Source organism: Ursus arctos, unplaced genomic scaffold (genome assembly GCF_023065955.2).
Source record: "Ursus arctos isolate Adak ecotype North America unplaced genomic scaffold, UrsArc2.0 scaffold_15, whole genome shotgun sequence".
NCBI lineage: Eukaryota > Metazoa > Chordata > Mammalia > Carnivora > Ursidae > Ursus > Ursus arctos.
Window position 1 is genome coordinate 9,164,047 of NW_026622819.1, and position 26,216 is coordinate 9,190,262.

The 26,216-nt window shown below is 37.8% G+C and overlaps 1 protein-coding gene across 1 annotated transcript in view; it reads right to left on the reverse strand.

The window, feature by feature from the left end:
• Positions 1-26,216, reverse strand: part of CTNND2 (catenin delta 2) — an 885,151-nt gene that overhangs the window by 547,125 nt on the left and 311,810 nt on the right. Inside the window, exon 3 of the mRNA XM_044386968.3 lies at positions 11,595-11,707. Within this exon, the coding sequence (XP_044242903.3) occupies positions 11,595-11,707 (113 nt within the window). The remainder of the gene's footprint in view (positions 1-11,594; positions 11,708-26,216) is intronic.

Genomic DNA, 26,216 nt, shown 5'->3' on the forward strand with positions numbered 1-26,216 from the left:
AGAAAAGGTTAATTGCTAAATGTTGAGTAAAGATGGCAGTCAATTCCTTAGACAGATCTTTTCAATAAAATCTTGCTGAGAGTTACATTCTCAAATAAGTGCATAAGACTAAGCCACAATGTGTAACAATTTTTAAACTTCCTCAGCTCTTGAGGTACTAACCACACAGATGTTTGAGAAGACTGGGGCTTATGAAAGCAGCTTTACTGTCAACAAATAGGCAACATCTTTGCTGCCTACTGCTAACACAGCAATCTCTTAAATTTAAAATTCTATGATAGTTTCTCCTGGATAAAGGGGAATTAGAATACATTCACAGTCCATGAAATAAAAAAATCAAAGAATCCTTGTTGAAAATGGGCAGTGCTCGCAATAGGAGCTAAGCTCAGCATTGGTTTAGCCTACCAAATGTTTACATTTAAAAAAAAATAAATAATAATTTCACAATTCTATTCTGTCTCCTTTGACAACACAAGTGAGTCCCCAGACCCTCCCAACTCTGACATTGCTATATGTGCTCATGACCTTGGATTAAGTTTTGTGACTTATCTCCCGGACAAGTCATCTCTAACTCGTGCTGCTATCGTCAGCCTCCACAGGCTTCAAACCGTTCTCCATGCAGCTGGCAGAACCAAAGATGATGCGATCACTTCCTTGGACAAAGCTGTCTTCCATGCTGACAACTCAACCTATAGTCTCTACCCTGACCTATACGACCACTCACAGAATGGTCATTCAGTCTGGCATCCTCATCCAACACCCATCTAGGCCATGACCTCACTACTCCAGCCACACGGATTCCAAGTTCACACTCCTGACTTTCTGATGTCGCACTTTACCTCCGACCAGTGCCTTTACCTGATTTTGTTTCCAGACACCATTCCACATTCTTCCTACACTGTAAAACTATCCCCACTGCTACCTCCGGTTCTCGTCACAGCACCAACATATCTTATCACGTTTCACCTGCTTATATGCCTTTGTATTTGAGAGTAAACCCCTGGAGGCCAAGAGCCTTGTCTTACTCATATTTGAAGCACAAGGAGCACTTACTAACTTGTTAGGCCCTTAGAATTACCTCATAAGTACTTTTTTCCATGGGACCAATGATTATTTTTAAAAGGCCCACTCCCCATGCCCTCTCAGTGTGAGACACTCTGTTCTAATTCCATAGTTTCACCCCAGGTTTTAGCCAAACTAGAAAACATCGAGAGCATCTGAGGCAGTTTATACATTACATACGGACACATTTCTTTTAGACTGTGCTTTCCCAAATATAAAATCAATGCCTTGGCCTAACTGGAAATTCTTATAATGAAAAAACTATTTAGATGAACATACAGACATCTATCTGCCTTCCTCTGAAGCACCAAGTCTATCTGGTAACATCTTGCTATCCTCATTACTTAATTAGATTTGTTATCCAATTTCACATAATGTTACCATCTTAAAATAGTCCGATGTGACTCACCACCCACAATGAAAGTGCCAATGAGATGAAGAGCACAAGAGTGAAGAGGAGGAACAAACTCAATGTTCCCTATTTCACAGGTGAGGAAACGGAGGCCCAGAAAAGCCAAACGACTTTCTCTGAGGCAACTCTTGAGTGTGTTGGTGCCAAGACCATCGATCTCCTCACACACACTACAACTCTTTTCCTGCTATCTCTCCACTGCCTTTCCATCCTAAAAATCTGAACATACAATGTTCATGGTGTGCAGCGAGCTGCTGCCATCCCAGTGATGACCACTGACCTTCCTTCTTCTTAAGTGAATCAAATGTGCATTGTTGTTTTGTCACCTGAAATATCATTGGTTTCCAATCCTCTGAAAAGAGCATAAACCAATATAAATATAAAAAACGTTGGTAAAAGCTCTTGAACACAGCATCTGAGCAAAGGTAGAAGGACACACCAATACCTTCATCAACAGGCCCTCCTACTTCTCATCATATTTACACAACCAGAGAAAGTACTCAGCTTGCACATTTTGGTCAATGCATTCATCTCTCGCTGCTCCCTGTCTGAAAAATATCCATTCAAAGAGTCACTGGCTTCTAGATCTTAATTTATTGAACATTTCCTGTCCCACGTGTAATCACTGCATTATTGCTCTTCATTTTACAGCCAAACAATATCCAAAGTCTCAGCCCCAGCTCCAGCACTAGGTGCAGAGACGTAGTAAGTGCGCCGTGTGAAAGGTTTCTTCCACTCCATCATGTCAATCTCTGTGTGGCTGTCTAGTCTATGAAATGAAGGAGACAAATGTGGTGCTAGCCTGACACATTGCTTTAGCCTATAGTGCGAGGAACATTCTACTAGCTTTGGTAGAAGAATTAGGAAAGAGACTCAACAAAAAAATGTACCTGCTTATTCATCAAGAAGGGAAAATATATAGGATTTGCTAGTAACAATGTGCGAAGTGATGCTGTTTTACTTACATTTCTCATTTACTTACATTTCTCATTAACCTTCGCAAAACTACCGAAAAGCGTTAGCCCCAGTATTGTAGATTTTTAAAAACATGAAATTCAAAGAAATTAGCAAACCTAGGCAGTATCTAAAAACACAATGATGAAATTTAGCTCTAAACTATGAAACTACCAATTTCACCTTTCAGATTCATGAGTTAAAAAAATGCTAAGGATGATAGAAAATACAAAGAATATTCTAGACTAAATTTATAAATAGTTCCAGTTCTATACCAATCAGAATATTAAATTTTAAAATTAATTCTTTTTCCCAAAATATCTTTTACAATGCAAAACCTCTAAATAAAATTTGGTATATTGTTCTTGTTTTTAAAGACTTTATTTATTGAGAGAGAGAAAGAGAGAGAAGGGGAAGGGCAGAGGGAGAGGCAGAAGCAGAGTCTCCACTGAGCAGGGAGCCCAATCCAAGGATCCCAGGACCCCGGAACCCTGGGATCATGACCTAATCCGAAGGCAGATGCTTAACGAACTGAGCCACCCAGGCACTCCTGGGATATTGTTTTTAGATGTAAAATAAATATTCATTTTTTGATATGTCATTTTGGAAAGAAGTCAGGCTTCAAAACTGATTCAAAAGTGTTAAATATGGTAGTTGCTATAAGAAATATAGTAAATAATTATAAATATTATGTACGGAACCGTTTCTATTAAATCCTCAGGATAGCCGGCTATTTGTTATCCCACAGAAATCTAGAAAACCGTGTTTAGTGTGTGCTATAGACTGAATGTTCATGTCCCTCCCAATTTCATGTTATATGTTGAAATCTAATCCTCGCTGTGATGGTATTTGGAGGTGGGGCCTCTGGGATGTGATTAGGTTATGGGGTGGAGCTTTCATGAATGGAATTCATGTCTTTATAAAGGAGGCCTCAGAGAGCCCCCCCACCCCTGCTGCCAAGTGAGGACACAGCACAAAGAAAGCTATGAACCAACAAGCAGGTCCTCATCAGATACCAAATTTGCTAGTGCCCTTGACCTTGGATTTCCCAGCCTCCAGAAGCATGAGAAATAAATTTATGGTGTTTATAAGCTACTCAATCTATAGTATTCTGTTAGAGCAGCCGGAAAGACTAAGACAATATAACTAGCATTTTATAAACATAAATATTAGTATAATTTGTCCATTGGCAATTTGCAAGAGAATGCTAAACAGTCTGGATATAATTAAAAGCAATAATAACATATACGATTAACACTCTTTACCTCATTTGTGTAAGAATGAATCTCAAAAATATATTCAGATGAACGAATTCAAAATAGCTGTAATCACGGGGGTGGGGGTGGGGGGTAGAGAAAAAATAAGCACAAAATCAGTCCAAAATGTTTGTATCCCTAGGATGAAATGGACTGGAGACATTTAGATAGTTATTTACAACATGCATAATTCATAACATAATTTAAGACTGAATAACAGTGAGGTGTATTAACATGTGTACTTGGGGAGTAAAGATACCTGGGTTCAAAAATCAGTGTCTGGTCCTGGCTATTGGATGTTGGGAAAGTGAATTTCCCTCTCTGAATCTCAGTGTTGTTATTTACAAAAAGATATCATAAGACTTACCTCATAGGTTTAACTCAAAGTAAATAGCATCATCTATGTAAATCATTTCCATGCCTGGTCTATAAAAACTGCTCAACAAATACTACCATTAATATTATTAAAGTTATCACTGTTACCATCATCTTCCTGAGATCAGAGTAAAAGCATGAGACTAAGTCAACCCTAACACCATGCATAGAGTACATCAAACCCAAAGGCCCTAGAGTACAGCGTACTATTTTAATGTGAAAACCAGCTAGAATGAATACTGAAATGTGATATTCTGATCTGGTACGGTCAGAATAATATAAACCATTTGATGTGTGTGTGTGTGTGTGTGTGTGTATTTTGGAATATACAGAAATAGAAATCCTTACAGATTAATAAGACTGATGATTTTTCCAAAACAAGAGCAATGAAAATAAGAACAGTAAGAGAAATACTACATATCCTCTCATTCACTTCTTCATTCAGTATTGACTGACCGGTTAGACGTGCTGGCCAAGGCCTTGGCATATCCTCCCAGCCCTTGCCCTTCAGGAATTATTTAGAGGCTAGTGGAGGAACGAGGAAGAACAGCACCTCCTTCTACTTCTCGTGGCTGAGAAGGCTCAGCAAAGTCTCAGTGCAGGTGAGGAGGAGGCAGTAGCTTTAATTCACCTTGTAAATTGTCGTACAGGATCAGGAATTCACAGGACACTGGGGACTGTCTGGAGGTGGCTCAGCATAGTGAACTTGGACTCTAGGCAAGAATGGGAAAGGCTCAGAGGGCTGCCAACAAGAGAAAAAGAGGGGTAAGTGCTTCCCCGTTAAACCAGCAACAACTGTAAATGTTCTGCCCTTTCTGGAGTAGAGACCTGAGCAGAAATGTGATGGTACTGCATGGAGGTGATTCCTGAGGGCACAGAAAGTGGTCTAGAATATTCTTCTTAATTTATTTGGGGGGGGGGAAGAGACTATAATAGGAAATCCTAAAGGAATAATGTTAGCATTAAAAGGCAAGGCTAGGAAATTGGGGAAAAAATAGGTTAAGGGGAAGGATGGTAGTACAAGGATTAAGAAAAGTACAGGGTTCACAAAGGAACTTGAGAAAATTGGGAGCATTTTCGAGGTAGATTTCTGCTCTGGAATTTAGTTTGGAAGGAAACAGAAAAATACTTTTTTTTTGTTTTTAAGAAATTACCAATGAAAAAGAAAAACCTCAAAAATATGTCTATAGTCCCTGTATTTTTTTTCTCTTTTCATATGAGGAAGACATTCTAAAAAATTAGAAAATACCACTGAAATGCTAATTCTGATTACCAACTCAATAAATTAAATGTCCTGTTCAAATAAATCGCCAGACTTTATTGGAGGTGTGGTACTTCAGCCACGTGAGAAATGCTTATTTCCTAGTATGGAAACTAACACAAATGGTATTTAATGAAAAAATAAAATTCTACAAAAAACACTTAAAAGTGATTCAATATTATTATTTTCCCCCCTGCTAGCAAACATGTATTCACCAGTGTTAAGAATCTAGAAACCTCTGGCTTTGAGTGATTTTTATGTTGGGCTAAATGACTTCCTTTGGGAATATGTGTATATGTAGAAATATCTACATAATAAAAAAATTCATTTGAAAAACATTTTGAAGTAATTATTTAATTATTTAAGCTATATGCTTTCCAAAATGAAATATTTTGGCAAATTTATTCCTTCCTTATCTTAAAACTATAAATGGAATGACTTATTTAAATATCATATCCTGCAGGATAACAAAAAAATGCACATTTTGCTTATAATTATATTCATATATGATTTATTTCCTTAAGAAAGTTCAGGGATCATGCTTTTAAATAAATACATTTCATTCTGACAAAAGGTATGTGACTACTTGACTAATGTTTCTTCACTTCTAACTAATTTAACCAGAAATCAGCATTTTCTCTAAAATAAGCCTGACTTCTCTGTAAGTGTGGACAAGATTTTTAGACTCCATTTATAGAATTGTTGGCATTTCAGCTCACAGGAGTTAGTTAATAAAGAGAATGACCTTTGGTAACATGTACAACATTAATTCCTTTTGCATCTACTCTCCAAAAAATGGCAGGCTTTCGTGAAAACTTGTTTGCAAGAAATTCAAAAGTTCATCTATGGGGAAGAAAGAGCATCTTCTCATATGGAGCAAGCAATTTTTATATGTATGACATTCTGTCTTTTTACATTTACATAACTCCAATCAGAGTCTTGGGTATCTAGATTATGAAAATGGTGAGGCTAACGATGATTGGTTTATTTGGGAGTCCTAATCCACAGTAAATAATGACCCCACATTCAAACACCTCTACTTCTTAGAATCAAAGCCACAGATTATTTTCACAGGTGAATCCAAACGCATACATGTATGCAAAAAAAAATTAAAATAAAATGGGCTATACACATTAAACTTTTGAATGAAATACTGAGAGGCACAGAATAAGACTTATTTTTTCTAAAAACATTCATAATTCAGCTTATTGTAATATACATGTAGCACAACCACTTGAAAGGCCTTGTATATTTTTCAATTACTGTATAACTGATTATCCCCAACTAAGCAGCTTAAAACAATGTCTATTTTTTAGCTAACATTTTTGTAAGTTTTGTAAAATTCAGGTGTGTGGCATGGTTGGGTTCTCTGTTCAGGGTCATACAAGTTTCTGCTGGGACACTTTCCTTTGCTGAGGTTCTAGGGAGTAATCTGCTTCAAGTTCATTCAAGCTATGAGCTGAATTTGATTCCTTTTGGTTTTAGCACTGAGATCCTCTTCTTGATGCTGTCAGTCATGGATCATTCTTAGCACCTAGAAGTCATGAGCATTGCCAGTCAAATAGCTCTTCCATCTTTAAAGCCAGCAGTGGAGAATTTCTTACATGTCAAATCTATCTAGCTTTGGATTTTTGACTTACTTTGTTTCTGAGCTCTAGATCATTGTAAATCATCACCACCATCATCATCATCATGGTTTCCGACAGTCAGGTTTCTAAGAGTCCATAACATAGGTCCAACTGTGATTTGAGCTCAAGATCTCCCCCGTCATATTCTTGCTGCCCATGGGAATCAGGAATATGATTAATCATCTATTTTGATGTCTTAAATTTTCAGTAGTACTCAAGAAAATCCCCACACATTCTTCGAGTGAAGGTTAAACATTCTGTGGCAGGGAACTCCTAGAAGGGTCAATACAGTCTCATTCCCAGTGCTTTGATAAGTTCTAATGACCCCCAAATAGGGGACAACTGGGCCAATATGGACTGATCAAGAAGACATTTAGAAGGATGTGAGCCCTCACTGGGTAACTGTTTCCACAGGAGGAGGTGACCAGGTGAAAGAAGGAAGACATTCTAGATAGAAGGGATAACATGGTCAGAGCCCTGATATGGGAAAGACTGGTGTGTTTCTGGAAGTGGGAGAGAGTCCTTCAGGGACATGGTTCTGATCTATGTATTAAGCAGCTCAATCACACCCCACATGAGGGACAGACTTGGGCAGACCGCAGGCAGAAGGATGCGCTAGAATGTTGTTACTACAGCCTGTGGAGAATACGGCAAGGGCATAGGTATATGCAAGTCCCTAGACCATGGGACTGAGAAGAGCAATGCATGGCCCCCAGCCTCATAGGGAATGGATGGCTCATAGGGCTGCCAGACCAAGATCACTGACAGGCCGTGACCCGAAGGATGGGCATGAGCCAAGTAATCACAGCTGGCCAGGGGGTGAGAGTAAGCTACTAGCAAAGGGGATCTGATCATGACCCCAAATAAAGGGTATCATCTGTACAAGTAATGTTCCTGACTCAGGTCTGGCTGGTTCTGGGGAATCAGGGAGAAAGGATGGAACCAAACTCTCATGGGAAGAGAGCAGGTTCCAACAGCTAGGAAAGGATTGGGCTGGAAACAGTGAGGAAAGTCAAGACAGGAAGGATATAAGGTACACACATGATGGATCTGTAGTTGCAGTAAGAAGCAGCAATAATTCCTCTGTAGAAGAATAATAACACTTAACTGCTCATTGATCTGAATTCTGGAAGCTTCGGTACCCATGTGGATGGTTAGCAAAGTCTGTGAAGTGTTGGAGAGATCACCATGTTCCTATCTGTAGCTACTTATGCCCTGGCTGCCTAGAAGCAGGAGCTGACGAGCTCTAACAACAGATTAGCTCCAGCCTCCCCTTCTCTAACTTCTCAGTGTTCTCCTGCATCCTTCGATTGACTACTATAATGTTGAATGGTACGAATGCATACTAATAAAAGTTTTTCAAAGAGTTTCAACTATCAACGTGATGAGCAGGAAGAAGGTCTTAGGAATCAGATGGAGAATTTCCTATCATCAATAAAAGGCAGGAAAATACCAAACTGTATTTACTAGTCATTTTTACCACTTACATAAAAAGCCTGAAAGATACTTGATTTTGTTTCATTTCCTCTAAGAAATTCTCTTACCCCTCCCTAGTATCCCTAAGAAGTAGGAAACAACATCTAAATTATCAAAGACTTCTTTACCTGTTCTCCTTTTTAAAACAAATTGTTTATATTCTATTTTTAAATTTAAAAAAAAATATTCTTTTTGATGTGCTAACTAGGTTAGTCTATTGTGCTTAATAAAGACTTGAATTTCCAAAGGAGCTTTTCTGAAGCTGAGCTAACAACTAGGTTATGATAAAAAGGAACAGTGGAAGTTATATATTAGACTTTCCCCCAGTGAATTGTCAGTAAATATTCAAGTGCAGATTCATACATTAGAGATTTCCAATATACAAAATAATCAGGCTTAACGAAAACTGACATTACATAGCTATCTGGCAAGGAGAAATAATTAGGTAGTGTCATCTGCACTTAACACTACCATTTAATACATTTTTTACACAGGATTATTGATTGTGTATCATGGGCTTAGAGCCAGGGATACAGGATATAGTATAAAGTATCAAAAGTTGTCAGGGGATAATTTTTCTGTCTACTTCGGTATTTCAACAGGTGTTCCATTCAAGCTACCTTGGACCTAAGAAAAGAAATCAATTCAATCAAATCAAATGAGGGAGGCAGAAAGTTTTTAGGAATTGGAAATGTAGTCTCATTGATGCAACCTCTGAAACGTTTGTTTGCCTTTCAGGAACAATATGGTCTCTCTGTGGGACTACTTTCTGTCACCACAGATCCCTCCACTGGCTCATAACCCACACAGCCACCATCCCCCACTACCTCCCATCAGATGTCACCGATTTGGGGCCACTTACTTCACATTCTCAAGAGTAAGACTGATTTCTTACAGGTTGGCCACTGAAGGAATCAGATTATCTGTTTCTGATCCAATCAGAAGCTGGGAATTGAGGCACGGGATACAACATGGTCCACTAGACCTGTGCCTATCTGGGGCTGGTGGGGGGATGAAATGAAATAAAAGATGTCCAGTATGCAAAAATATCACATAGAAAGGCAGAAATACGAATTGAAAAGGTAATCTGACCAATAGTGAATCAATGAGTTTCAAACTAAAACAGATGTCAATTCAGCGGTGTGTATGGACCTGGGAACCTGACAGTCTTAGCTTCTCAGGAAGTAGAAAAAAAGACCCACCTTTAACGAAAAGCTCTTCAAATAAAAAAAAGATTCGGGGGGGGGAAAGATGTATAATCTGTGCCTTGGAGTACAAAAGAATTCAAGACACGATTTGCACAGTTTTTGTTCCAAAATGTAGCTGCAATTTGGTTATTACAAATTATTAATACTTTTTCTTCAAAAAAAAAATGTATGTTCAATTAGCCAACATATAGTGAGGGAGGGCACTTGTGATGAGCACTGGGTGTTATATGTAAGTGATGAATCACTGAATTCTACTCCTGAAGGCAGTATTCCACTATATGTTAACTAACTAGAATTTAAATAAAAATTTGAAGAAGGAAAAAAAAAAGCTCTTCAAATATGTACAACCACATATACTGTATCAAATACAGGTTTATAAACATTATTTTTCTTCTTACCTTAGTCTCACCATCTTCAACCACTCAACCTTCTGAAAACAATTTCAAGTAAACACAATTCACTTTTCTTTTTGGGTCCATTCTGCTTTGGTTAATTTGGGTGTTTGGCAAGTCTGTTTGAGGAATCACAATGTACCTATTTGCAGCTACTTATAACCTAGGTACTTTGATGCAGAGGTGGCTATGCTCCCACAGGCCCAAGATAATGTTTTGCAATAGAAAATGATATTCCATCCAAGTAAACTAGTCTAACAAGAGTACAATGATATCCATGTAGATTTACCATTGTTAAACAACAACAAAAAAGAACAATGTTAAAAGACTGATAGCAAATGACTCGAACAGGAAACATTCTGACTACAAATGTACTCTTACAAGGATAAAATATTTTAGAGCAATAGAAACAAGGACGTTTTAATTCTTTTGTCACAGCAGGTGGCTAAGAGATCACCAGACTCACACTCCTATCTGAGCAGAGTGGCTGTAGGCACCAGGAGGAGGAATCCTGCCCAACTTCCCTCTATGAGAGGCCACGAGATTGGTTTTCACCAATGGATTGTGGGCAGTGATGCAATTGACAATGCAATTGACAATGAGGTCATAGGGGATGGCAGACTCTCAAGAGAGAACGCTGGGTCCTTTAAATTGTAGGAAAGCAGAGAAGCAGCCCCCTGACTAGCACCCACTGCCTCTACCTGTTGCATGAATGAGACACAAGCAGCTCTGTATTAAGTCACTATAATGTTGGTGTGGACTTGCCACAGGAATTGTTTCCTTAATGAAGACACCTCCCTAAAAATGCAGAATCTCAAAAACACATTGTAGCACAAGGTAACAGGAAAGTACAGTGCATTACTGAGAGATGAAAGCTGTCTTATAGAACTTTGTTTCTTTCACACACACACACATCACATACTCATATTCATACACACACACACATACACACACATATTTTTAAACATGAAAACATGGCCCTACGGTGGATAATTTATTTCATGGTCAAGTGACTATGTTTTGTTTTTAAACATTTCAGAACCTCACACGAACCCCTAATTGAACAATTATTCTACCTATGAATTTGAAATATTTTTACACAGGAGCATTGCATGTGTGGTTGATATCTGAGGTGCGATTTTGTAACTTAGCATCACATGTTAGCAAACAATAGAGGCTACACTGAAATGTTCTCTCACTTCAGGAACCGGCCACTCTGGATCAGTAAAAAACAAAAAAAACAAAAAACAAAACAAAACAAAAACCAAACTGAGAGACTGCGATATGTCATCTCCTGATTTCCAGAGAGTTGACTCAATGCAAAGCCTTCCTTTGTGTAAAATTATGCATAATTTGCATTCGGGGCGGTGCTAATTTTGTAAAAAGTACAAATCAGGCCATTTCGGACACCTTTGGAACATCTTAAATCAGATTGGTTACAATTCCCTTCCAACGTCTCACTGAATGGTCCAATTCCCCTGCCAGGTTTGTAAGGAGAAGATAAACACCGCAGTTTACTTTCCCCGGCAGCTCCAAGCACAGAAGTGTAAGGAGGCATTCTGCCCGGTACCTGATGCTGCTCATACTGCCCGTCTCCGATCCAAGCTTGCATCGCTCCAGTTGGCTGGCGACGATCTGGCGTTCTGCCTCCAGCTCTCGGGTCAGTCTCTCAAACTGTAATTCCTGAAATAAAGCCACCAAAAAGATTAATTCTATCATCTATTTGCAAAGTGGAATTCATATCAAAATGACATGATGGTCAAGGGGAAAAAATGAGATTTGCCAAGATGTCAGATGTGCAAAGCAGGGGATGTCGTTGTGAAATCAAAGAAGGATTTGCGGTTCAGACAGACCTGAGTTTGTATCATAGTCCTGGGGCCCACTGGATGCAGGGCCTGCGATAAGTTATTTGATCTTTCTAAATATCAGCTTCATCATCTGTAAAATGGGTTGACAATACTTTTTTCCTAGAGTTGGGGTGAGGATTCAATGAGACACTGACCATGACAAATGAGCCTGAGCTATTGTTTGACAGATAGCCAGCACCCAACAGCTATTAATTCTCCTGCCATTAAAATTTTAACAGTCAGGAAATGTTAAAAGAAAGCGTTTTTCTATCATTTGGAGTACTGTGTTTATTCCCTATTGGCCTTCTAGCTGCTTCTCTGTACTAATTCGACCCTAATATTACTTATTACATATTGTAGACTGAAGAGAAATCATGCTTAAACTTATACTTCTGTAGGCTTTAAATTCCAGCCAAATGAGAATGATACTGATCCTTTATAGCCTAATTACTAAGTGAATATCCTTTGAGATATTTGCTGTATCGCCTTAAAAAAAAAAAAAAAAGAAGCCCCAATTAAACCAATGAAGAATGCTTCTACAAATCTGCCTGAAATCCACGGTTAAAGGATCAACTTTAATGAAAAATAACTCAATCAGTATGTCAAGTATCTTAGCTGTTCCAATTATAGGACGTTTGTACCACATTTTAATCTTTCGGTTTTATTTTCCCATGCACTTAAGTTTTTTAATAAATGTAATTATAGCAAAGCATGTATTTGAACTAAAAAGTTCAGAAGAAGTTCTTACAACATAATCAAATTACATTTGATTTCTTTAAAAAAATAAATTATCTGCACAGTTAGGTTTGGGGTATGGGAAAACAAAATGCTGGAAAATACTGAAAATACAGGTCAGTGTGGGAGAATGAAAACTCCCAACATTGCAGAGATTTGTCTTCCCAGGAAAGAGGAGTTTATTGTATTTGCTACCCTGAGACACTCTTGGGTGATACCTTTAAAAAGTAGGATCTGGTATGTCTTCCACATATATTAAAAATCCCCTTGCTCTCTTCCACAAGAGCAGATTTCTTTTCTGTTAACAGTATTTTGAGGAACTAAGTAAGAAACACATTTCAAGGGGCGCCTGGGTGGCTCAGTCAGTTAAGCATCTGCCTTCAGCTCAGGTCATGATCCCAGGGTCCCAGGACGGAGCCCCTCTTCAGGCTCTCTGCTCAGCGGGGAGTCTGCTTCTCCCTCTCCCTCTGCTCCTCCCCCCACTCGTGCTCCCTCTCTCCCTCTCTAATAAAAAAATAAAATATTAAAAAAAGGAAACATGCTACAAATGAGAGCTCAACTGTTTCCTTTAAAGTGCTAAAACTAAGGAAGCATGTTATGGGAGTTCACATCTTTATTCTTACATATTCTGAAGGACAGCAAAGATTATCTGTAAGGAACAAGTACCAAGACCTCTGCCAGAACGCATGTTGTACACCTAACCTCTGCTTCTTCTCCCAGAACGTTCTACTGCCTTTTGGGGGGGGGGGGCAGTTCTTTCCACAAAACTATGCAAGTTCTAGAAGATTTTCATTTCCAGGCTTTATAATATCTTTTATCTCGAATCTGTCATAACAGAAAACCAAGCTATCCACCTTTGGATTGGTATCACCTTAAAAACATAATCTTTAAAGATCATAGAGAATTCCTCATAGGTAGACGGAAATTCATTACGTGTAGTACCTAAAGTATTTTCACTAGTCGCATATATGCACCTGTTATAAGTAGCACAATTTGTGCCTGTTATTTGTGCAATACGGTGAGACAGTGCACAATCTGGGTCACGAATCACAGACCTTAAGCTTCTGCGAGGACAGACACTGCCCTTGAGTGTGCCTGTGTAAGGCGGTGGCCTCACTGCATGTTTCCTCCACATCCGAGTTATGGAGGGAGGTGCCAGGAGATTCTTTCTCATGCAAGCTGCCTTCCAAACACAGTCTCAATTTTCATGCTCCTCATCACCTTGTGTAGATCTCTATTTGCATCTGGCATCATTCTTCTGTCTGAGAGACTCCCTCTAATGTTTCTTGGAATGTGGTTTCTTTTGGTGATGAATTCTCTCAGCTTTACATACCTCACAACACTTTATTTTGCCCTCATTTTTGCAAGACATTTTGCGTTTGTTTCTGACAAAAAACTATGGTACTTACGTGTTTGTTTCTTTGTCTACACAGTGTCTTTTTTCTCTGCCTCCTTTTAAGATTTTCTGTTTAACACTGGCACTGCACAACTTGATTATAAAGTTCCTTGCTGTACTTTTACTCATGTTTCTTATGCTTGGGGTTCACTGGGCTTCCTGGATCTGTGGATTTAGTTTCCATCAAATCTGGAAAGCTTTTAGTCATTAATTGCTTGAATCGTTTCCCCACTAACTCCCCTCTTTCCGTGACTATAATTACATATATATTAGGCCACTTGGAATAGCCCCACAGCTCATGGATTCTTTTCCCATTTTTAAGATTCTTTTTTTCTCCCTCTGTGTTTCATTTTGAATAGTGTCCACTGGTGTCGAGTTAATCTTTTCCTCTGCAATGTCTAATCCACCATTAATCTTGTTGAGTATGTTTTTATCTCAGACATTGATGAATCAAACATCTCTAGAAGTTACACCTAGTGTCTCCAACTTCATGAACACAGGGAATACACATTTAAAAAAAAAAACACAAAACTGTTTTAATGTCCTGATTAGCTAATGCTAGCATCTGGGTCAGTTTCAACCGACTGACTTTTCCCCTCCGTATGGGCCCTATTTCTGCTCCTCCTCATGTATGGTGATCCTTGGTTGAACATAAAACATTTTGAATTTTACCTTATTGTGCTCTTATTATTCTTATTATTCTCTTCATATTCCTACAGATATCTTAAGCTCTGTTCCAGGGCACAGTTACTTGGATGCAATCTGATATACTTGAGTCTTGCATTTCAGATTTGATAGTGGAGACAGAACAGCATTTAGCCCAGGGCTAATTACTCTACTTTACCTAGGTAGATCCTTCTAAGTACTCAATGACCAATGGACTCTGGGTTTCCCAGTTTGGGCACCTGTTTCTGTCCCCTGGTTGGTACTACTTCCTTCCATTCTTTCAAATGGTTCTTTCCCTGCCCCCTGGTGGTTTCCTTACAAACCACAGGCTGTTCAGGTCTCAGTTGAAGAGCTCAAGTGGATCCTCGTAGATCTCCAGGGTTCTCCTTCTGAGCAGTGATCACCCTTCTTCTATTTTGCCCCACAAATTCTAGTCCCTTTTACCTCCCTGGACTGTCAGTGCTGGTCTCCCCAGTGCAGGGAGTCCCCTGGACTCTGCGGGTCCCCTTTTCTACACTGTTGTAGCTGGGGAAATTGTAGGCTCACCTTATTTGCTTTGTGTCTCTTAGGAACCACCTTTCTTTACTGCTTAAAGCTCAGAATCTTGAAAGCCGTATTTCATATTGTCTGTATGTGTTGTTGTTTCAGATGGGAAGGTATTGCTAGGCTCTGTTCCTCTATCTTAGCTGAAAGCTGGAAGGTTTTTAAGAATTAACAATTTTCCTCTGTGCTTGATGTGTAAAAGCATACTTTCTGCCATATTTAAAACTCATATTAAATGAACTATTAACCAGGCAAATACTTAAGCTTTTACATGTTCTCTTCAATGTTGTTCACTGTTATAGGATTAAAAACAAATGGCTATCTTTGGGTGACTTGTTTGTTTTATTTACATGATGACTTTTCAACTGAACTGACATTTTCTTTATTAAGAAAATGGGTATCAATATGTTGCCTTTTTAAAATGTCCATTCAATAAATGTTTACTTTGTCATCGTGTATATGATCCAAGAAAGTAATTAGTGAATTTCCCCCTGTGCTTTGCTAAGGAATACATAGTAAATGTCAAGGTCCTCAAGGAGCAAGGAAGTTTCTCTTCTTCATCTAAAATCCTATGTTTTATTAATATAACAACATAAAACCTAAAAATAAAATTGGAAACAATTTTTTATTGAGTACTCACTATTGCATGCATAATTTCTAGGACCATATATAAGGCAGAAATTTTTCCTGCTGTGTTGCCAATGTATCTAGTATCTAGAGCAGTCCTGACACATAGTAGGTGCTCAATAAATATCTGTTAAATATATGTGTCTGCACCGAGCTAAGTGCTGTACATGCATTGCCCTGTGTATACATCATAACACTGCTATTTCCTAAGTTCTGTTGGTTTTTTTTTTTTTTCTTCCTTACCTAACGAAAATATTAAGATGAAAGGCTTAGCCTTGGCCAAGAAAGAAATTCTTCCTTCAAGAGCAACAAAGAGAATGAGACAAAGGATGTTGTTTAGGAGATCTGGACAGAGAGAAGGGGTAACATTAAAGAAGCTAATGAATATTGGATGGACTAAATCTTCCTTGTATATTCAATTCTTTTGTTTTAGAGGCCATAGCAGTCCATTAACAAAGAGGGCATGTGATGCCAATATAAACTATGAATTTCATTCATATTCGTGTTAAGACTTGTTATTTAAATAATTTTTATTTCTTCAAACTTTAGAGACCAAGTTCTGAAATGTCTTCTGCTTTTTGTTCACATTACAGTCATTTTCTACTTTACTCCAACTCAAGGGCCTAAAAGCTCATGGGGAAGCTGATCTCGTCATAGCATATCACTAGGGTTGAGAACTCTCAGGACCGGAGCTGGGCCTAGTGTGGTTTTTATGCCTGGAATTAGAAACTGACCTTAGAATTGGGAGCTAGAAGAGCTGCAACTGTTCTCAAACTCAGAGACGCGTATATGGCCTAACAGCATCCACAGAACCATCTAGGGCATCATCACAACAACGAATGAGCTTCCACTCCACTGGGGCTACTTAAACTGTGGTGCAGGTGGAAAGACGACATTCTCCAGTTCTAACTCAGTCTGACATTTGGAGGGATGACAGACCTCTCAGGATTGAATAATTCCCTGGGTTTCTTAGAGACTTTGAGGTAGAAGAATATTCATGAGAGAAATGTTGCTAATAAGGCCAAGTGGGGTACTCAAGAAATCAACTGGAAAAATAAAACTATGTGGATATATTTAGTGAAATTTGTAGACTGGTTGAAAGTGAATATATGTTATTAAATTAATTCAGTGAAGGAGAGACTTTAATGAAAGATAAGAAGAGTGAAGAAATGGGTGCCTGGGTGGCGCAGCTGGTTGAGTGTCTGACTCTTGGTTTCAGCTCAAGTCATGATTTTGGAGTCATGAGATCGAGTCCCGTGTCCGGCTCTGCACTCAGTGTGGAGTCTGCTTGAGACTCTTTCCCCCTCTCTCTGCTGTTCCCCCACTGCATGTGTGTTCTCTCTTTCAAATAAATAAATAAATCTTAAAAAAAAAAGAGTAAAGAAGATCTTTGAAGGTTTTGGATTTGGAGTGTAGAAGGAACAAAAGAAGCCTAAATAAATAAATAAATAAATAAATAAATAAATAAATAAAAGAATAAATAAAAGAATAATGTGGGGACAAAGACCACTAGCATGGTGTTCTCCTGGGCAGTTTCAGTGCAGAAGTGGTGATGTAAATCAGGATCTAAAAAGTGATGGCACCAAAAGTACAGGAAACAAAAGCAAAAATAGACAAGCAGGACTACATCACACTGAAAAGCTTCCATTCCTTCTAGCAGAGGAAAAAGCCAACTGAGTGAAAAGGCAACCTATAGAATGGGAGAAAATATTTAAAGGTGTTAATTTCCAAAATACATAGGGATCTCATACAACTCAGTAGAAAAAAAAAAATGGACAAAGTACTTGAATTGACATTTCTCCAAGGAGGATATATAAATGGCCAATAGGTATACAAAAAGGTACTCAATATCACTAATCAAGGAAATACACATCAAAACCATAATGAGATATCACCTCACACGTGTTAGAATGGCTATTCTCAAAGAAGACAAAAGGTAAGTATTGGCAAGGATGTAGAGAAATCAAATGCCTGTATGCTGTGGGTATGAATGTAAATTGCTGCAGCCACTATGTAAAACAGTATGGAGGTTCTTCAAAATATTAAAAATAGAATTACCATATGATCTAGGAATCCCACTCCTGGGTATATATCCAGAAGAACTAAAATCAGGATCTAGAAGAGGTATCTGCACTCACGTTCACGGCAGCACTATTTTTTTTTTTTTAAGAGGGAGAGGGTGGAGAGGGTGAGGCGGAGGGAGAGGGAAGGAGAGAATCCCAAGCAGGTGCCAGTGTGGAGCCCAATGTGGGACTCGACCTCACAGCCCTGAGATTATGAACTGAGCTGAAATCAAGAGTCAGATACTTATCTGGCTGAGATACCCAGACACCCCTTTTGCAGCAGTATTCACAATAGCCAACACATGCAAACCATTTAAATGTACAACAGACAACTGGATAAAGAAAATATGGCAGATACCTACAAAGAAATATTATTTACCCTTAGAAAAGAAGGAATCTGCACCATTTGCAACAACATGAATCGACCTAGAAGACATTATACTAAGTCAAAGAAGTCAGGTACAGAGGAGAAAAAGCACAGGACTCCATTTATATGAGGTGTGTGCAAGAGTCAAGCAGAAAACAGAATGGTGGTTGCCAGGGGCTAGGGAATGGGGAAAATATGGAGCTGTTGTTCAATGGGTATGAAGTTTCAGTTATACAAGATGAACAAGTTCTAGCGATCTACTGTGCAATATGATGCCTATAGTGTTGTACACTTAAAAATTTGTTAAGATGGTATATCCCATATTAAGTGTTCTTATCACCAAAAAAATGAATAAATAAATAAAAGAGACCCAAACTTTTGGAGGCGATGGATATGTTTATCACCTTCATTGTGGTGATGGTTATCATGGGTGTACACATATGTTCAAACCCATCAAACTGTGTCTATTAAATATAGGCAGTTTTTTTAAATATCAATTATGCTTAAGTAAAATTGTACCCAAAAATGTGATTCAGAAACTATCCAGAGAAATTGGGATTTTGTGGGAATTAACAATAGGGTGTGGATTAAAGAAGACATCCTTTGGTAAAGGAAGTTTGAAGAAAAAGCAAAGTAGTGTTAGAGAACCTAAATCTCCCCACTCTGTAGAAATTATTTTGTTTTAGAGATAAAGTCTTATAACAGTAGCAGATATATGATACCAAAGCTTATTAAAATTTACCAAGAGCCAGATCTAAAGGATATTCACTCTTAGAATAGCACATCGTTGAGTCACATAACACACTAGGATTATAAGAAAAATTATCATATAGTTTTATAACTTTTTCCTAAAGAGCCTAAATAAATAATTAATAATTAATTCAGCTTAATTAAATGTAGTTTATTAAATATTTTTAAAAGGATAAAAGCATATAAAGACTCTCAAGGGGGCTTAGCTAACTCAGTGTGAAAACTGAAATCAGAAATCATATACTCAGAGTTTTATCAATTCCATCAATAAATAATTCACTTAACATTGTACCATAGCATCAGTTGGGACTATACAAGCTAGATTTGAGGAAGTAGAAAAGTTTAGACTGAATAGTGAATTTAGTAAATATGGATTTACCATTAATTTTAGTAATATGAGAAGATGGAAGAGATTGGACAGATGTGGAGAACAGAGAAGATGGATAAGTTTCTAGGCAGTGGAAGACATATTCTACAGAGTAGATCTGATTGCTAGAATCCAATGACTAAAGATTCAAAATGATCATACTAGCCACATGAAGTGGGAACATGGACTCAGGACATACCCTGAGACTGTGTAGACTACATAGGCTCAGCCATCAAGACTTCGTTGTCAACCTCTTCTCCTGTAGAGGTAAAAACTAGAGAGGACCAGCACCTACCCAGACACAAAATGGCGGTCCTGAGTAGTCTCAAGTATGTAACAGAAGGGTGGTAGGCATGAAGGTGAGGAGCAGAAACGCGATGGGATTTGAAAGGTCTGATCATGGTAGTGAAGGCTCCAGCATTCTCCTAAATGAGGCCTCAAAGAAGGCCCGCTAGGTCAACCTAGATGAGAACAGAAAACCTATAAATGAGCAACAGGTCCACCTCCCTTTAATGGCCAGCTGCTCCAATCTCCACTTGTCAAGAGTGTATAATGCTATTACTTGTGATGCAATAATAATCCATTTATATTTTTGTTCTTATCCTTTATGTATTTTATTATGATGATCTCTTCAAGGGTTTGCATCCCTCCTAGACTGTGAATTTCTTAAGGAAGGAACTAGGTCCTAAGTCATCATTTTATCTGTGAGCAAAATGTCTGATATACATTGGAACTAGGTAAATGTTGATGAATAAATGACCCAAGATCCTGGTATCAAGCTTCCTGGAATGAAATGGCCAAACCGAATGTCACAAAACAATTTTTCTCTAAGAATGTATTTTATGATCACAAGTGAATGTAAGAAAACTTCCAGAGGACTTCAAAAAAATCAGCAGTTCTGTGAAATGTCTCCATCATAGTGCTATTCTTAGAACTCAGTAGGCTCATCAATTGTAATAAAAATGTGCAATCCTTACTTGAAAGAGCTGTTAAAGGTTTATCTAAGTGATGTTTCTTTCATTTAAATTTTCTTTGTTTTGCTTTTTATCCTTCTAATCAGCTCCTCCCTGATTTTATACATATATAAAATATATTTATTTATGTATTATATATAATTATACATTTTATACATAATAAATATACATAATTATACATATAATATATATTTATGTATTAGATAATGCATAAATACATAAAATATATAAACTAAAAATTATATATAGAAAGAGAATCTAATGGCCACCTATATTTCTAGCTGTATAAGGGAAAATAATTGTCATTTCTGTTTTTAAATCAATATGTACATATACAAATTGAAATGGGTAAAATATCTGCCAAGTTTATTTGAAAAACAGCAGCACTGTTTTTCAAATTTTCTCTTCTTCAGAGGCAAGCACTTTTAACTCCTTTTTCTGATTTGTATATCCATATCTCCGTTAACTCTCTAATATTATTATTTCTTAAGTTTTCAGTTACAGGCATCATCAATTGATTTCCCATTGCAGAAGATGAGGATTTCGCTCCATTTCCGTATCTGCCATCGTGCGTAGACACTTCTCCCATCTCCCCCCGTGTCCCCCATACAGCTAAACTTTGATGTCCAGTAGAACAATATCACAATGTATGTGGTTCATACCATGACTTTTTTAACATCAATATACAACATTTTTTTCCTCTAAATGAATGGCTTTTTTTGGTCACTGTTTTTTATTTGTCTTTTTTTGTCTTTTTTGTCACTGTTGTTTATTTGTTCAGCTGCCTATGTACTTAACATGAATCCAACCAAAAACTTCCCTTGATTGATATAAACTTCTCTCACTAAATCAAACACAGGAAATAATATATCAGTTCTATCCACTGAAGAAATCTCTTCTGGCACCTTCCAACCTGCTCTAGCCTGGCCCATTTACACAGTTATCATCCTGGACTCTCCCTTCAACTCCATGCTGGGGATTTCCTTTGTCCTTTTCTTATGTGGTTCCCTCTTTCCAGACCTGCTGCTTTCTTCATTTTCCTACTTTATTTCCTTTTCTGGTAGAAAATGCCTTTCCAGAGAGAAAGAGTGGGAGGCAGGTTTTGAGACCTCACATATCTGCTATGTTTTTATTCTACTCTCAAACTTAGTTCTAAGGCTGGTTATAGAAGTATGTAGAAGTAGAGAATTCTAACTAACAAAATAAAAATTGTAAAAAAAAAAAAAAAGAAGAAGTAGAGAATTCTAGGTTGGAAATAATTTTCCCTTAGAGTTTTAAGCTTGTGCTTCATTATCTCCTGCCTTCCAGGTGTTGCTGTTGAAAAGTGTGAAACATTCTGAATTTTTATTATTTTTTTGTGTGAAATCTGCTTTCACTTCTCCCCAGAAAAAGTGTACCTTTTCTTGGTCCCTAGCGTTCTAAAATTCTATTGTGATATGTCTTGATCTATATCTATTTTTAGACATTTTCAGAACCTTTAGTGGGACCTTTCAATACAGAAACTTACATTGTTCAGTTCTAGGCAATTCTATTGAAAAATTTTTCATGCTTTTCTCCTTTTTAAAAAAATTTTTTCTTGTTGCTGTTTTTTTTAAAACTCTTCAGATGTTAAGATCTACATCAGTTGCCTGGGTTTCTTATTTAAATCTATTCCTCTTCCAGTTTCCCATTTCTTTATGTTTTGCTTTTACTTTCTAGAAAGATTCCTCAATTTAATTATATAGGTCTCTAACAAGTGGTTGGTCCATTCATGTTATTATACTTTAAATTTCTAAGACCTACTTTTTCGTTCTCTGAATATTCCTTTTAATTATCATCCAGTATGTATGTTATGTAAAATTGTCTTTTTTTTTCTCTCTCCATGATGTTAATGTTATGTTTTCTTCTCTTTGCATAGTTCCTATTTTATGATGATTTTCAGTTTGTTTTAGAGTCTGTCTTTCATGTTATAGGCTTTTGAACCTATCAAGTTCCCCAGCAAGCTTCTTCTATTTGAGTGGGAGTTCAGAGAGCTGATCAGACTCCAGGTGAATAGAGCTGGTTAGCTGTGCTCTTCTAGGAGAATCACTGGGCATGTCCATGCACAACTCCCATAGAAGGCTCTCTCAAGCTCCAGCTTTGAGTATGAACGTGGTTGCCCCTGTTCTGAAAACTGTGTAGGTGTAGAGGCTGGGGGCAGGGTAAAGGGGAGAGGTTCAAAATTTAGTATGTAAAATTTCACTTACTCCCCCTGCCAACTTTCAGTACCCACTTTAATGCTCTTCCTTATACCCCTGAGTTAAGAGATTCTAATTTCATCACCTCTGGATAATACACTTCTAGTCTTTGCCAGTGTTGGGGGGGAGCGGTGCAGGGGTCTGGTGGTTGACTAATATTTACACAGATTTGCAAACAATCTCCTGTGTGTATAGCTACATACTTCATGCCCCATATCCCCACTCCTACCAACCTCTGCAAGAGTCCTTATAAAATAGCCTATGCTTTTTTCTTCTCCTACTGCTTACAACTTATTTTCTTAGATATAAGTGATTTACCACACTTTGTCTCTGTACCATATTTTATCAGTTCTAAGACTGATCAGTTCTAAAATTTTTCACATTTTAATGCCTCTGGGTTACTCTCTGTTAAATTGGGATGACTTACATTTGATAGTATGTTATAGTTTAATTAGAAGCACTGTTGCTTTCTTCAATGGTACATGAAGTAATTCCGAGTTGATAGCCATTCAAACATGGTGAAATATAGTTCTTTATTTACCCATTCTCTAAGTTTATGGGGTTATCCTTTTTAAAAAGTCTCATTGCCATTTTGGCGAGGGAGCAGATATTAACGCAGAGTTCAAATTACCTTCTTTACTTGGATGTCAGTTCTTTTTTCTAAAAGAAATTCGAAACCTCAGAGCAAAGGAGTACAAACTAGAATAAGAGTGAACCTAAAATGCCCCTGGCCTTTCTACCTACCATCTGTTGAAGGCCCTAAGCAAGAGTATTGTAAATTGTACCAATTGGTCCTCCAGCTTTCCCCCAGGCATAACCATATACCACACTTGTTTCTAAGACCTGGTTCTCAGAAGCACCAACACCAACACAATCATTCTAGTTCTATATAAAATGAGAGAAGGGGAGGTCACTGCTCTCTCCTTTCGGGCTCTAGGATGCAGTAATTTCCAGGATGGTATTTTTCTGTCCCCTGGCCAGTTTTCCAGCGTGTAGATGAGTTTTTGCTTCCTAGTATCTCCCGTCTCTGCCTCCATCAAGAATTTGTGCTATCAGATAATCCTAGGTGACCTTTTTTCCACGGCACTTTTAATTCCCATTTCACATGAATGAGTTGACTTCATACCCACAAACTCCTGGCAATGTGAATTTCATCCCACTGAAACATGTTCTGAAGCCAAATCGAAGGGAAGGTGGCACAAATGACAGGGTAATGATAGGAAGCCTACAGCAAAGTGTCCGACAAATCTGGAAAGAACAAAGCCATGATGTCAGGATGGAATGGAACAAATCAATGTCAACTGTACGGCTGTGTAGACCTCACTGATGAGTAGAAAACTATGGCAAAGAGCTGTCCGCGAAAGTTTACAGAACTGACAGATTAGTGTTTTAAACAACCATGGTGTCATTCTGGGTCACCTAGCAAGACAGCAGATGACAGGAATCAGCACCCGAAGCAGAATCATAGGCATCTTTCCAGAACAGTTGCAATAAAATAAAAATATAAAGAAACACCTCTTTCTGACCAACTCCTTCAATCTATAGAATTCTACCGGCTTTGTCTTAACATTTTATTTTACCAAATGCTTTGTTATTCAAATAAAGCATGTTTACTACAGTTTACTTAATTTATCTACATGACAGGGCTCCATGAAATAAAGAAGGTCATAGTTCTTGGTAGTTTAAAATGATGTAAAAATCCACTGGGATTCATAAAAAAATGGGTGATGTATTATACTGGTGACTCTTAACTACATCATGATAATCTCTAGAATTTTTTTTTTTTTTTGAGAGAGAGAGCATGCGCCTGTAAGCAGGGGGAGGAGCAGAGGGAGAGAGAGAATCTTAAGTAGGCTCCACACTCAGCACGGTGCCCAACATGGGGCTCTACCTCATGACCTGAGCCAAAATCAAGAAACAGACACTTAACCAAACAAGTGAGCCACCCAGGAACCCCTAGAATTTTTTAATGTCTGGTACATAACCCAGAGCTACAGAATAAAAATTTGTAAGTAATGGGGCCCTGCCATGTACACTTTGAAAAGTTTCTACTAGTGATTTTTATGCCCATATCTGCTTGGGAATGACCGTTCTATTTATGAGAGTCGCACATAAAAACAGCACTCAATATTTTAAGTATTTACTCTCCATGTATCATACTCTGTTAAGTGCTTTATAAGCATTAATTATTCATTCCTCACACTGATCCAATAAGGCATTTTATTGTCTGAGACACCTCAACCTTAAAGATATTAAGTAGCTTCCCCAAAGATTAGATGGGAGTAGAACTCAAAGGCCAGCTCTAACTGTTCAGAACTCCACTGCCTCAAAAATCTAGGATTATTTGTTCTCACTGTTTTAATGGAGGCTACAAAATCAGGAACAACACAAACTTTCTCAGTGAGGAGTGACTACAGCTTATCATTTTATGCTCTTTTAGTTTTCCTTGCCTTCCTAGAAATAAAATATTGGAATTATTATGTCCAACCATTGGAAGAATTATCCTCATTGTACTGTTCAAGTTAACACTACAACTGAAATATTTCCTTCTAATAATGATCCTTAACTTCTAAAGAGAGCCACTGTGAAACTCAGATATACCCAGTGAGGGCAATGAGGATGGTGAAAAGTTATACTCTAATGTCCTCGCCTATGTTTACACCACAGTGAAGAAAGCAGACTTCCAGTATTTAAAGGGTGAAAGAGGAAGTACCAAAACTCTAGGCTCTGCCAAGATCAATGACTTGCATTCCCTCAAATGGACTTTGCATGTGCTCGCTCTGTGCCCATTGCTCCAAATATCCATTTCCTCCTCCCTACTCTTCCCCTGTACTTAAGTTTAGGAAAAATGGTTTTGCCTTTCAGTTTTATGGTGTTGAATCTCAACACTGATTTATTTCATTACCATCTGTTCTATATGAGTACATTCCTGGCCTCAAGCTCACTCCCAGCACATAACAAGAAATGACCACCACTCTCATAGCACAACAATGCTTTACTGAATTCACTTAATTACATGTTTGCTTTCTCTCTTAGCACATACATGTCTTGATGGCAAGGGCCATTCCTTCACATCATCACCTTCCTGGTGATGGATGGATGGATGGATGGATGGATGGATGACTTAATGTATGACCTCAAAAAATATAGTTTGGGTCAATATGAGAAAGTGTACAGGCATAGAGCCAACTCACTAAGTCATCTGACAAAATGTAAAAGATGAGGTTAAATTACTTTTGTGGTACTTCCAATGTAAAATTTCTGTGATATTTTTCCATGAATTGTGCTTGCTCTCTCTCATATTTTATGTCTTTTGTATAACTAACTTGAATTACAGAGTAAGATTTATAGTAATAATTCTATTTAGAACAGAAATGTCTGAGTGACAAAGGGCCAACATTTACCTTTTCTCACTTGATGCTTTTGTGGAAATTTAAATAGCTAAATATTCATAGCAGCGGAATAATTCTGATGAGCTCATCACCATACGCCATCAGTATTTAACTGACCTATTGTTAGTATTTTACTTCGTTGGCTTCTCCTTTCTTCCTGAAACAAATTCTTTTTTTTTTTTTTTTTAAGATTTTATTTATTTGAGAGAGCGAGTGAGAGAGAATGAGAGCAGTGGGGAGGGGCAGAGG